We start from the raw sequence: 12,923 nt of genomic DNA, 5'->3' as shown, positions 1-12,923 counted from the left end.
TGGGGTACCTGGGTGGCTCAGTCCATTAAACATCCAACTTCAGCTCAGGTCATGATCTTGTGGTCTATGAGTTCGAGCCCCACATTAGGCTCTGTGCTGACAGCTCAGGTTCTGGAGCCTGCTTTGGATTCTGTGCCTCCCTTTCTCTCTGCCCCTCCCCACGCTCTCTCTTCCAAAAAATAAATAAACATTAAAAAAAAATTTTTAATCAATCCCAGTTATTCCTAATGATGATGAATAATCCCTCCCTCTCTTGAGAAACGGTGAGGGAAACATTACGAAATAATAAGGGAGAAATAACACTTAACCAGTGCCTACTCGTTACCAGATCAGTGCATTCTAAGTACAAGGTACACAGCAGTGGACAAATACTGAAATACAAATGGGTCATCAGTAAATATTGGGCGCTTGGCTCAGCTCTGGGAAAGGGCAGGATCCCTGGAGCCAGGCTTTGACCATCCTGATGTTATTTGCCATCCAAGACCTCTACTTTTTCCTAAAAATTACCATCCACGATCAGTGTTTTCAGCTCACTCAGAAATTGCTTCCAGTGTGCAAGCCTAGATTTCAGAGCTGGAAAGGCACTCGGGAGGTCATCGGGTACAGCCCGGGATTACCCAGCTTTATTGCTGATGCAGCTCCCGCCTGCGTCCCGTGATGAGCAGGGAACTAGGTGTTCTGAACCCCCCCCCCCCCGCCGCCCTATGATCTATGTCTCTCCCACTTCACATTGCCCCCTGATGACACCAGACTGCTTTAATCATGTGCAGTCTCAGGGCGCCTGGGTGGCTCCAGCAGTTAAATGTCCAACTCTTGATTTTGGCTCAAGTCACGATTTCGGGGTTTTTCATGAGTTCAAGCCTCACATCGGACTTTGAATTGACAGTGCAGAGGCTGCTTGGGATTTTCCTTCTCGCTCTGCCCCGCTCTTCCCTCTCTTCCCAGAGAGCTCGCGTTATCTCTGTCTCTCAAAATAAATAAATAAACTTTTAAAAATAGGTAACTTTTAAAAATCGCATGCAGTCTCTGTCCTTGAGCTCCTGGGTGGAGCTGACTGCTAACTCATGCCACATATCCCTTCCCTGAGCCAAGAATCCTGGTTGCCCAGCAGTGGCCCCCATGTCCTCCCTCCAGTGCTCCCCACTGCCCTCTGTACCCAAGCAACTAGTGGACCATTGTGTTCCGGAACATAGGGCTGGAAAAGTAGACTCCTTTACACACTGTGAGGCAGGTGGCCAGACTGCTGCTGTCTTTGGAAGGTTTGGGGCCATTACTGACCAGCAATCCAAAATAAATATCCATTGGGCATCTGCAGTAAGCAAGACTTTGCCAGACACTTTATGTCTTTGCTCCATACTGATGGAGACTGCACTTTCCAGGCTCCCTTCCCAACTGACTTCTTAATAGGCTTGACCAATGGGCAGTAGAGCTGGAAGACTGGAAGGCAGAAAGAAGGAAGACCAGGGTATTGCCCCCTTTTCTCCACCTTGTTTTCTGTGACCCCAGCTCTTGCCATTCTACACCCCACTGTCATGGCCACCCCGTAGCTCCAGTGCTGTTGCCAATCTCTGCGTTGTTCCATTGTTCCCCATTTGGCCTCTCAGCTCTTCTTTTCAATTAGATAAGCAATTCCCTATATTCCTTTTTTTTTTAAGTTTTTAAAAAATGTGTTTATTTTGAGGGGCGCCTGGGTGGCTCATTCGGTTAAGCGTCCGACTTCAGCTCAGGTCACGATTTTACGGTTAGTGGGTTCGAGTGCCGCATCGGGCTCTGTGCTGACAGCTCGGAGCCTGGAGGCTGCTTCCATTTCTGTGTCTCCCTCTCCGCCCCTCCCCCCCCCCCTTGTGCTCTGTCTCTATCTCTGAAAAATAAATAAACATTAAAAAAAAACTTTTTAGAGAAAATTTATTTTGAAAGAGAGACAGCACAAACAGGGGCGGGGCACAGAGAGAGAGAGAGAGAGAGAGAGAGAGAGAGAATCCCAAGCAGGCTCTGCACTGCCAGCACAGAGCCAGATGTGGGGCTCAAACCCATGTACCATGAGATCATGACCTGAGCCAAAATCAAGAGTTGGACACTTGACCCACTGAGCCACCCAGGCACCCCACAACTGGCAGTTTCTGTTTTCCTAGCTGAACCCTGACCATTAAATGACTCATGTAACATCTGGCCATCAGGGAACTTATAATGGGTTGGAGAATCAAGAATTTAATATACGCAAAACGCTAGTAAAATGTACAGATTCCATGCATTTACTAAAAAGTCACAAAACTGTACATTTAAAATGGGTGAACTTTACATTATGTAAATTATACCTCAATAAAGTTGTTCTTAAATATCCGGGGTGGGGCAGGGGGGAGAACTATCCCGAAACAAATAAAGGAAAATGTAGGGTGAATAGATTAGACCAGTGATCTCCAAACATTTTTTACCATTATCACCTGAAAAAAGAAATGAAATCTGAGTATGCACTTCTAATATTTGTAGACTTACTTATTTAAATTATATACATGTTAAACTCTGTTAGTATATGATACCTTATAAAAATAGTTGCAAGGGTGCCTGGGTGGCTCAGTTGGTTAAGCATCTGATTCTTGATCTCCGCTCAGGTCGTGATCTCACAGTTATGAGTTCAAACCCCGAAATGGGCTCTGCACTGTCAGTGCGGAGCCTGATCGGGATTCTGTCTCCACCTCTCTCTCTACCCCTCCCCCACTCGCGTCTCTCTCTCTCTTTCTCTCTCTTTCTCAAAATGAATTAACTTAAAAAAAAAGACAGCTGCAAATGAGCAATTTAAATAGATAAAAAAACATAGAAATTCTAGTAGTGATTTCTTGCTTTACCTGAGTGGATCATCTCGTACATCTCTTCAGATGCCCGAACTCACTTTGAAACCACTCCCCACTAAAGTAGGCAATCAACAAAGAGCCTGTAAGGGGCTTCCTCAGCAGGAGAGATGGGAGATTTCTGTTTTCTTCTTTCCTTTTCCTTTTCCTTTTCCTTTTTCTTTTTCTCTTTTTTTTTTTTTTTTTTTGGAAAGGGCCTACGCAATGCTCCAGTAGAAGCCACCACTTTGCCATTTACATATCCCTTTACAGTTTTCATGCGTTATCTTATTTGCTTTCGCAAATAAAGAGGAATCTTGAATGCCTGCCCGAGAGGAGTTTGGACCTGATCACTAAGGCACTGCTGCCATATCAGATGCACCAGATTACAGAAGGGATATTTACATCCCAAAGCCCCCCACGGATGATCAGCTTCCCACTTCCTTAGAAGCCACAGAAGGAGCCACAGAAGGAATGGTGCGGGTGTCGCCCCTGAGCCCATTTTAAGTGCAGAGCCCTTGAATAGCAGGTCCCACTTCTCTGAAGGTCAATGAAACGAGACGATGAGCTCTCCCACTCAGGGATTCATCTTTCAGCACTTCAGAATTACTGTAGCAAACATTCTCCTGCCCTTTCTCTTAGACTGCTTCATCCAGGTAAATATTATCCACGCACTCATTTGCCAAAACGATGCCTTGTAGATTTATGTGGACCTCCCAGCCAGGAGCTTGTATGTAGCTGTTTTCGCTCCAAGGTGTTTTCCCCGATTCCTGTATCTCTCCAGCAGTCGTGCTCTGCAGGTCATGTTCTACGCGCCACAGTCAGCTCCACTTTGACTTTGTACCGGTCCTTCCTTCTCCCTTTTCCCCTATCCGTCCTCCCACCAGCTGAGCTCTCACTGCAGGAGCATTATGAGAACCTCACGGGATGGCTGGCAGGACTGTGTTCAGAAAAGCATAAAGCTGCTGTCTGTAGAAGCCACCCTAGGGGTTGGGTAGAGGTAGCCGATGAAGCAGTGGAAATAACTGCATTATTAAGTGCTGAGGCTCCTGTCATTTTCCTGCTGAAAAACATTCAGTGACTCTCCTTTAACCACAGTCTGAAGAAGGTCAGTTAATGGTCTCTGTCCATAAAGAGGTGATAGCAGCTTGTCTGGTGGGGAAGAGAGCCTGAGTCCTCTCAGTACCATTGTGGGTGTTGCCACAGGACCTGAGCCAAAGAGAGATGAATATCTATTTATAAGACTATGCATAGGGGCACCTGACAGGCTCAGTCGGTGGAGCATGCCATTCTTGATCTTGGGGTCACGGATTCGAGCCCCACGTTGGGGGTAGAGATTATAATTTATTTTTTTTTTTTATTTTTTTTTTCAACGTTTATTTATTTGGGACAGAGACAGACAGAGCATGAACGGGGGAGGGGCAGAGAGAGAGGGAGACACAGAATCGAAAACAGGCTCCAGGCTCTGAGCCATCAGCCCAGAGCCCGACGCGGGGCTCGAACTCACGGGCCGCGAGATCGTGACCTGGCTGAAGTCGGACGCTTAACCGACTGCGCCACCCAGGCGCCCCAGAGATTATAATTTAAAATTTAAGAAGCAGAGGCACCTGGGTGGCTCAGTGGGTTAAGTGTCCAACTCTCGATTTCAGCTCAGGTCATGATCTCACGGTTCGTGAGACTAAGCCCCATGTCGGGCTCTGTGTTACCAGCTTAGGGCCTGCTTGCGATTGATTCTCTCTCTTCCTCTCTCTCTGCTCCTTCCCCCCGCCCCCCCCCCCACCTCCGCCCCACACAAAATAAATACACTTTAAATATATATATATATATGTATATATATATATATAAAAGAAAATAAATAAAAATTCAATAAATAAGTAAATGAAAAGAATATGAATAACATCCTCAAATTGAGGCCTTGGTCTCATGTTAGGTGATGCCATAGATCGATACACAAAAAACAGACGTGGGAGGAGACAGGTCTATGGCGCGGCCAAGTGGAGACACAGATAAGGTGCAGATTAATCTACAGAGACTTTTATCCTGAGGCCAGCCCCACGTGGTGCAGCCCCATTGGAGAGAAGATGTTGCTGGCTCCCTAGTGCTAAAACATCTTTGCTTTGCAGTCAGAAAGCCTGGGTTCGAATCCAACTCTAACAATCTTGCAAACAGTCTTCTCAACTTCCTCTGTAAAGGCTCCCTCAGCAGGTGTTCGTGAGGTTAAATGAAGTAACATAGCTTCCTACTTTTTATCAAAGCGCTATTGTTACTATTCTTACATATCATTCGGCTGTGTCCACATTTGCTGTTAACCCATATGTCTCCCCAGATCGTCTCTTTGGTGTGTTTCCTCCCCTCAGCAGCAAGCACAAAGCTCCAAAAGCGTGTCGTGTGAAACTGTGCACCGATTTCTCGTTGCGTCACGCTTCTAAATCTCTCTTTCACCGAAATCTGGATACTTAAGGGTGCTCCCCTGCCCCCATACAATTCCTATCACAGGACTGGCACACTCCTACCAGAGCTTAGGGAGAAGTTCACACCTGATTAGAAAATATGTTCAAGTTGTGCTTCTTCCTTCCTTCCTTCCTTCCAGGGATTTCCCAGATGACCCAGGTGTGCAGTGGGACACAGAGCATGTGGCTAGCACCCTCCTCCAGCACATAGAAGTGAACAGCATCAACCTGGTAAGGGGATGCCCTCCTAGAATGCAAAGCGGGGGGTCCCAGGCACACCTTGACTATGGCTGCCCTCCCACATGCAGAGCTTCTCCAAAACCACTTCAAAAAGAGTTCCCCCCCACCCGGCTCTCTTTTCAACCTTCAGAGTAACAAACACACCTTTTGTGAGACCATGGAACCAAGTTATCAGGCTCAGATAGAGGTAGAGGTTTTCTTTCCAAACTGTCCTCCTTAACCATCCCCACCCCAACCTCTGTCCCGCCACCTAAACACCCAGGGCCCCTGGAGCCTGTGCTATGTGTGACGCGTCGTGCAGAATTTCGCCTTTCACGAAGCATTGTCACGTTTAGAGGGCCATTCTAACTCTAAGAGATAAATGTTGTTATAGTTCTCATTTGACATGGAGGAAACTCGCGTTTCCAGAGGCCGAGCAGCTTGCCCAAGGTCAGCAGGTGGGGAAGCTACTAGGATCTTAGACCTCAATTTCTCACTCCAGAAAAGCACACGGATAAATTCACATGACCTACATGGATGACATTTTGGTCACAGACAGGGCAATAATGGAGATTCACACTTACTTGCCGAGGTGAACAACTGTGGGGGCCCCCATCTCAGCTCCACCAGGATTGCCTGGACTGTCTGTCGCCAGTGTTTGATGTTAAGGCTTTTCAGAAGGCTTACTGTCCACTTGTAAGATAATAATAATAATAATCCCTCACGGGTTAATGCCTAAAATCCTACCACTTAAAGCCCTAATCTTTTGGTTTAAGTTTTGATGAGTCCCGCTGGCACACAAACACGTTAGGCTTTTATCAATGCTGAATTCACTGAGTAAACTGACTTATTAGACTTTTTTTTTCCATGTTTATTTATTTTTGAGAGAGGGAGCGAGAACCAGAATGGAGAAGGGGCAGACAGACAGGGGGGACACAGAGAGACAGCCTGCTCAAGCTGGCTCTGAGCTGTCAGCACAGAGCCCAACATGGGACTCGAACCCACGAACCGTGAGATCATGACCTGAGCCGAAGTCAGACACTTAAACAACTGAGCCACCCAGGCTCCCCATGACTTGTTAGACCTTCCTTATTTATTTATTTATTTATTTATTTATTTATTTATGTATGTATTTATTTAGAGAGTGATACCAAAGGGGGGGCAGAGAGAGAGAGAGGGAGAGAGGGAGAGAGAGAATCCCAAGAATACCAACCACGCTCTGGGCTGTCAACACAGAACTCGATGCGGGGCTCGAACTCACGAACCATGAGATTGTGATCTGAACAGAGACCAGGAGTTGGACGCTCAACTGACTGACCCACTCAGGTGCGCCCTATTAGACCTTTCCTAAGAACAGATTTTCGTTGACGTATTGGTCAGATCATTTTTCTTTTTTTACGTTTTTTTTTTGGGGGGGGGGCATATTTCATGTAGCATTTTCTTTCTTTTGTCGGAGGGGCGGTCACATCTATCTATCTATCTATCTATCTATCTATCTATCTATCTATTTATTTATATTGAAGACCATCTTGTTTCCTCATGACACAAAACACAAATGAAACTTAGTCCACAGAGGCCAAAAGGGGCACCTAAGTGGCTCACTGTGATTCACATAAAGGCCGAGACGCAGGTGACGGGACTCTTCATCTGGCTCTGTGCGCTGCCTTCTTTCTCCTGGCTGGAAAAATGGCCACCAACAGCTCGGAGCGCCACTCTTCCTAGCTTTACTTCCGGGAGGGTCTGAGTGTGAAAGCTGGAGGGAAGGGTCCACGGGCCTCGGAGTCAAATGCCCAGCCCCGCTGACTGGGCTTGCCTGGCTTCTCTTGGCCATCCCACCCCAGCCCACGCAGGCAGAACGTGGGCTCCACAGCCCCAAATGGGAGACAGAGCCGGTCTTCAGAGCCTGAAGTAACACAGTGAGGTCCATGAAGTGCTCTGCAATCCCCCTTGGGACCCCGTTTCCCCACAGTTGTGGCTTCCCCAGGACCTGTCCCCAAACACTCTCACAACTGCTGGTTTCCCCAGGAACTTCGCTTGTGAGATCAACTCCCATCTTTCTGAACTTGGCCCTCCTTGGTCTGGCCCTCAAGTACTGCACGCTGGTGGACAGGATTGGTCCTTGCTGAGGGGCCAGACCACGTTCGAGCTGGCCACAGCTCTGAGCACCCAGGGAGGGGTCTCAGAGCACAGATAGTTCTGCGTGCCATTCTGGCTCTCAGAACAGTCTCCTGAGTTTGGGTCCTAGAAAACTGATTTGTGATTCAGGCCCACCTCAAAGCCTCCTCCTCCAAGAAGCCTTCCCTGACTTCTTCAGCCCTCTTTCAGATTCCCACAGTATTTGATGTGTATCCTGCGAATTGCTGTTTATTCTTTGAAGTACAGACTGTGTCTTGAAACTAGGCTGGAAGGTCCATGGTGGCAAGGACTACACATGACACCTTTTTTTTTTTATTTTTTTTTTCAACGTTTATTTATTTTTGGGACAGAGAGAGACAGAGCATGAACGGGGGAGGGGCAGAGAGAGAGGGAGACACAGAATCAGAAACAGGCTCCAGGCTCTGAGCCATCAGCCCAGAGCCCGACGCGGGGCTCGAACTCACGGACCGCGAGATCGTGACCTGGCTGAAGTCGGATGCTTAACCGACTGCGCCACCCAGGCGCCCCGACACCTTTTTTTAAAAAAAATTTTTTTTAAATGTTTATTTATTTTTGAGGGAGAAAGACAGAACTGATCGGGGGAGGGGCAGAGAGAGAGGGAGACATGGAATCTGAAGCAGGCTCCAGGCTCTGAGCTGTCAGCACAGACCCTGACGCGGGGCTCGAACCCACGAACCTTGAGATCATGACCTGAGCCGAAGTCGGATGCTTAACCAACAGAGCCACCCGGGTGCCCCCGTGACACCTTTTATATCCCCAAGAACAAGAACAGACCCCACACGGGGCTCGTCCTCAAACTGCCACCACCGTCAACTGCCACCTGGTGACCTGGAGCTCTTTCCTGTTGTCTGAGGTGCTCACCTTCATTCCAGTGAGTGAGGGGCCTTCATTGTCAGGACAACCCTGAGTTGATTTAATTTCCATACACAAGAAAACTGGTTTAAAAGAGCTCTTTAGGGGCCCGTGGGTGGCTCACTTGGTTGAGCGTCTCCAAACTTCTTTGGACTCTCTGCCTCCCTCTCTCTCTCTCTCTCTGCCCTTCCCCCACTTCTGTGCACATGTATGTGCTCTCTCTCTCTCTCTCTCTCTCTCAAAAATAAACATTAAAAAAATAAAATAATAACACTAAAACAGCTCTTTAACCCACCTTGCTGTTAATAAGGAAACTCTCAGGGCCCCTGGGTGGCTCAGTCGGTTGAGCATCCGACTTCGGCTCAGGTCATGATCTCACAGTTTGTGGGTTTGAGCCCCGCATCGGGTTCTGTGCTGACAGCTTAGAGGCAGGAGCCTGCTTCGAATTCTGTGTCTCCCTCTCTCTCTGCTCTCCCCCACTCATGTTCTGTCTGTCTCTCCCTTTCAAAAATAAATAAAAACATTAAAAATTTAAATAAATAAATAAGGAAACTCTCAAGCTGTCACAGTGCAGTCAGGAACAATTTCCCTGGCCTGCAGTAGTACATCAGCAGGCGTATAAGGCCATGCTAACACCATCGCCAGTATGGACATGAAGGGCCATAATCACGACTCAGCCCCCACGATGCAGTGAAATGCACCTTCCCACCCCCATAGGCCCTGCAGGACCAGGGGCGAGGAGTTAGCAGTGAACAGGTGAGAAGTCACTCGATGGCAGGATCAGAGGGCCCAGGTGCCCCTTCCAGACCGGAAGTATTGGCTGGACCTGGGAAGATAGAGTCTCACCTGGGCTGTGCTGGGATGATACCAAAAGTTCTCCTCTGTCCAAACCAAAAAGTGGCTCTGCAGTGGTTAGCACAGTGTGATGGAAGGAAACCGTGTACTATCTGGTCCCAGCTCCACTGCCCGGACAGGGCCTTGAAAAGCATTATAATGCTGCCCTTTATATAAAACAGTGTAGGGGGTTGGTAGTGTCTTTGGGTAACAACCAGGTGAGGTCCTGGGCCCAACCCCTATCTCAACCTTTCATCCAACAAATATTTACTGACCACCTACTATGTGATGTTCACTACTGGCTGTGAACTTCGAGATAGCAGTGAACCAAACATACCTAGTCCCTGCTCCCTTAGGGCACCATGACACTTGGGACCACAGCATTGTTTGTTATGGTCGACTGTCCTCTGCACTGTACATGCTTAGCAGCACCCCTGGCCTCTCCTCACTGACAGCCCACCTCTCTACCCAGTGGCAACACCCCTCACTCATCACAGCAAATGTATCTCCAGACATTGCCAGATGTCCCTGGGGCAACACTGCTCCCCGTTGAGAACCGCCATCTTTGAGAAACCAGAGCAGCCCCACTGTTACCTCCTGTTGCTTGGGGTCTGAGCAAGATTTCATCCAAACAAAGATCTCTGCAAGTAAGAGGGGAAAAGTGGATGGAGTTCTAGAAGGAGCTACAGGTGTCTGGGGTGCCTGGGTGGCTCAGTCAGTTGAGGGTCCGATTTCAGCTCAGGTCATGATCTCACGGTTCATGGGTTCCAGGCCCATGTCTTTGCGCTGACAGCACAGAGCCTACTTCGGATTATGTCTCCCTCTCTGTGCCCCTTTGGTCATGTTCTCTCTCAAAAATAAATAAACATTAAAAATTTTTAAAAAGAAAAAGAAAAAAGGGATGCTTGGGTGACTCGGTTGAGTATCCAACTTCAGCTCAGGTCGTGATCTCACAGTTCGTGAGCCCCGTGTCGGGCTCTGTGCTGACGGCTAAGAGCCCGGAGCCTGCTTCAGATTCTGTGTCCCCCTCTCTCTCTACCTGTCCCCCGCTCATGCTCTGTTTCTCTCTGTCTCTCAAAAATAAATAAATGTTAAACAAATTTTTTTAATAAAAATAAATTTTTTTTAATAAAATAAAATGTAAATAAACTTTCTTTCAATCTGTATCCCCACCCCTCAACCTATGCTCAATAAATGTTAGCTGCTCTCATTTTAACATAGTTCTCCATACTTGAAGTAAACATTTTACGATTTAAAATGGAAAGGCCAGGGGTGCCTGGGTAGCTCAGTCGGTTAAGCAACCGACTCTTGATCTCCATTCAGGTCTTGATCTCAGGATTGTGAGTTCAAGTCCTATCCTGTCCCTTTAGTCCGTGCTGCATGGCCACTCTCTTTTCTTGGGGACAGCTTGCCTCTTTGCACTACCCCTAACCAACCATTCTTACTCAAGCAAATTATTGTTACTATTCAAACTGCTATTTGGGTGTTTTTTTAATCATCTGTGCAGAAATGAAATGTTGGAATCTAGACTAAGCTTATCATTAATAACAGATGATACGGGGGCATCTAGGTGGTTCAGTCGGTTGAGTGTCCGACTCTTGGTTTCAGCTCAGGTCATGATCTCACAGTTTTGTGAGTTCGAGCCCTGCATTGGGCCCTCTGCTGACAGCACGGAGCCTGCTTAGGATTCTCTCTCTCTCCCTCTCTGTGTCCTTCCCCCACTTGCTTCTCTGTCTCTCTCAAAATAAATAAATAAACTTAAAAAAAAACAGGTGGGACGCCTGGGTGACTCAGTCGGTTAAGTGTCCGACTTCAGCTCAGGTCATGATCTCGTAGTCCGTGGGTTCAAGCCACACATCGGGCTCTGTGCTGACAGCTCAGAGCCTAGAGCCTGCTTCAGATTCTGTGCCTCCCTCTCTCTCTCTGCCCCTCCTCCACTCTACTCTGTCTCTCTCCATCTCTCAAAAATGAATAAATGTTAAAAAAAAAAAAAAAAGATGATACAGAGGCAGTCCATGAGCAAATAAACTTCTATGATTTTAACCCCGATGCATGGTAGACATTGCCCCTCAAAGCCTCTGTGCCCTCAGTATGGCACAAGGAAAAGAAGCCAAAAGATTCAGGCAGCGTCCACATACACAAGAGTTCACACAGCAGCCGGCCAAGAAAACTATGTTCATAAACAGCCAGGAAGATAAGAGACAGAGATACCCTGAACTCAGGTTCCTATCATGGCTGAATTCCACTCTGCTCCACTGGCCTGGAACAAGATTAAACAGTAAAACCCACGGAAACAGTCTCCACACAACTGGCCAAAGCAATGGTTACACACCACCGATCTGCTCCAAAGTGAGTTCAGGTGTCCTCGCGATTGCAAACGTTCCAGGGGTCTGTGCGCTCCCTTTCATCCCAAGGGAATGGGGACGGCTACTTTGAAATGGAGTCAGAGAGAGCATTCAGACAGTCATGAGTGAACACCCTGTATTTCTCTACAGGTGGTGACTTTCGACGCAGGGGGAGTGAGTGGTCACAGCAACCACGTTGCTCTATACGTGGCCGTGAGGTAGGACTCTCCACGTGTTGGAGGTGGGAGAGGGTCTTTTCCTTTGCTCAGGGTGGATGGATGGTTTCTAAAAAAGTTTTTTAAATATTTATTTATTCTTTGAGAGGGAGAGAGAAAGAAAGAGCACGAGCAGGGGAGGGGCAGAGAGAGAAGGAGACACAGAATCGGAAACAGGTTCCAGGCTCTGAGCTGTCAGCACAGAGCCCGATGCGGGGCTCGAACCCACAAACCGTGAGATCATAACCTGAGCTGAAGTCAGACGCTTAACCGCCTGAGCCTCCCAGGTGTCCCAAGATGGATGGTTTCTAAAGTACTTCCCCACTCGCTGTCTGGGCCCCGTGAAAGTGACCACTGAGTTATAGAGAGCCACTCTTGTCCATGTTGCTCACGACATCTTAACACATTCTCTTGTGAGAAATCACTCCTAAGTTGACTTATTGTTTCGTCTCCTTAACACCTAAGGTGTTTTTCCCCCATGGAAAAATGGGGTAACATTTTATTTCTCTCTTTGCTTTGGCCACAGAGAGCTTTAGGACCAAATTCGTGACCCCTCGGAGCACATGTGGGAGACTTTCAGGGCTGAGTTCTGTGAATCGGTGTGCCTCTTGGCTTCGTCTTCTTTTTCCTCCTAATTTATTTTGTTTTCTCCTGTTGTGCATTCTGTACACTATTTCAAATCTACCAAATAGGTGTCTGCATTTTACTGATAAAAAAAAAAATTGCACCTCAAAGTCATTTGAGGGACTTACAGAGGCTCGTACAAGCATGTACCATGTTTCCTACCCTCTAGAGAAGTGCTTCTCCTGGGCGTCATGAGTGGCGGAGCGGTGGACCTGGCTTAGCCACTGAGGAAAGGAAGGGGCACCTTGAAGTGAAGCATTTACTTTATAACTTTCTTCTAAACACGCCTGATGTTCTTAGACCAGAGCAGTGAAATATGTAAAGCTAGAAATGATCTCACCTATCCTTAAGTCCAACCACCTCATTTTTCAATTTCAAAAGAGAAAAACTTGGAAGAATCCT

The 12,923-nt window shown here is 47.5% G+C and overlaps 1 protein-coding gene across 4 annotated transcripts in view; it reads left to right on the top strand.

The window, feature by feature from the left end:
• Nucleotides 1-12,923, top strand: part of PIGL (phosphatidylinositol glycan anchor biosynthesis class L) — an 80,763-nt gene that overhangs the window by 51,031 nt on the left and 16,809 nt on the right. For all 4 annotated transcript variants that reach the window (XR_006714725.1, XM_045487507.1, XM_045487506.1 and 1 more), the window contains exons 3-4: nt 5,416-5,506; nt 11,833-11,900. Coding sequence is in view for 3 of the 4 variants with exons in the window: in XM_045487507.1 (XP_045343463.1) it covers nt 5,416-5,506; nt 11,833-11,900 (159 nt within the window). In the remaining variant the exon portion in view is untranslated. The remainder of the gene's footprint in view (nt 1-5,415; nt 5,507-11,832; nt 11,901-12,923) is intronic.

The sequence above is a fragment of the Leopardus geoffroyi genome, chromosome E1 (genome assembly GCF_018350155.1).
Source record: "Leopardus geoffroyi isolate Oge1 chromosome E1, O.geoffroyi_Oge1_pat1.0, whole genome shotgun sequence".
In the NCBI taxonomy this organism is placed as follows: domain Eukaryota; kingdom Metazoa; phylum Chordata; class Mammalia; order Carnivora; family Felidae; genus Leopardus; species Leopardus geoffroyi.
The sequence above is the reverse complement of the archived record's forward strand: the minus strand, read 5'-3'. Positions and strand labels throughout refer to the sequence as shown.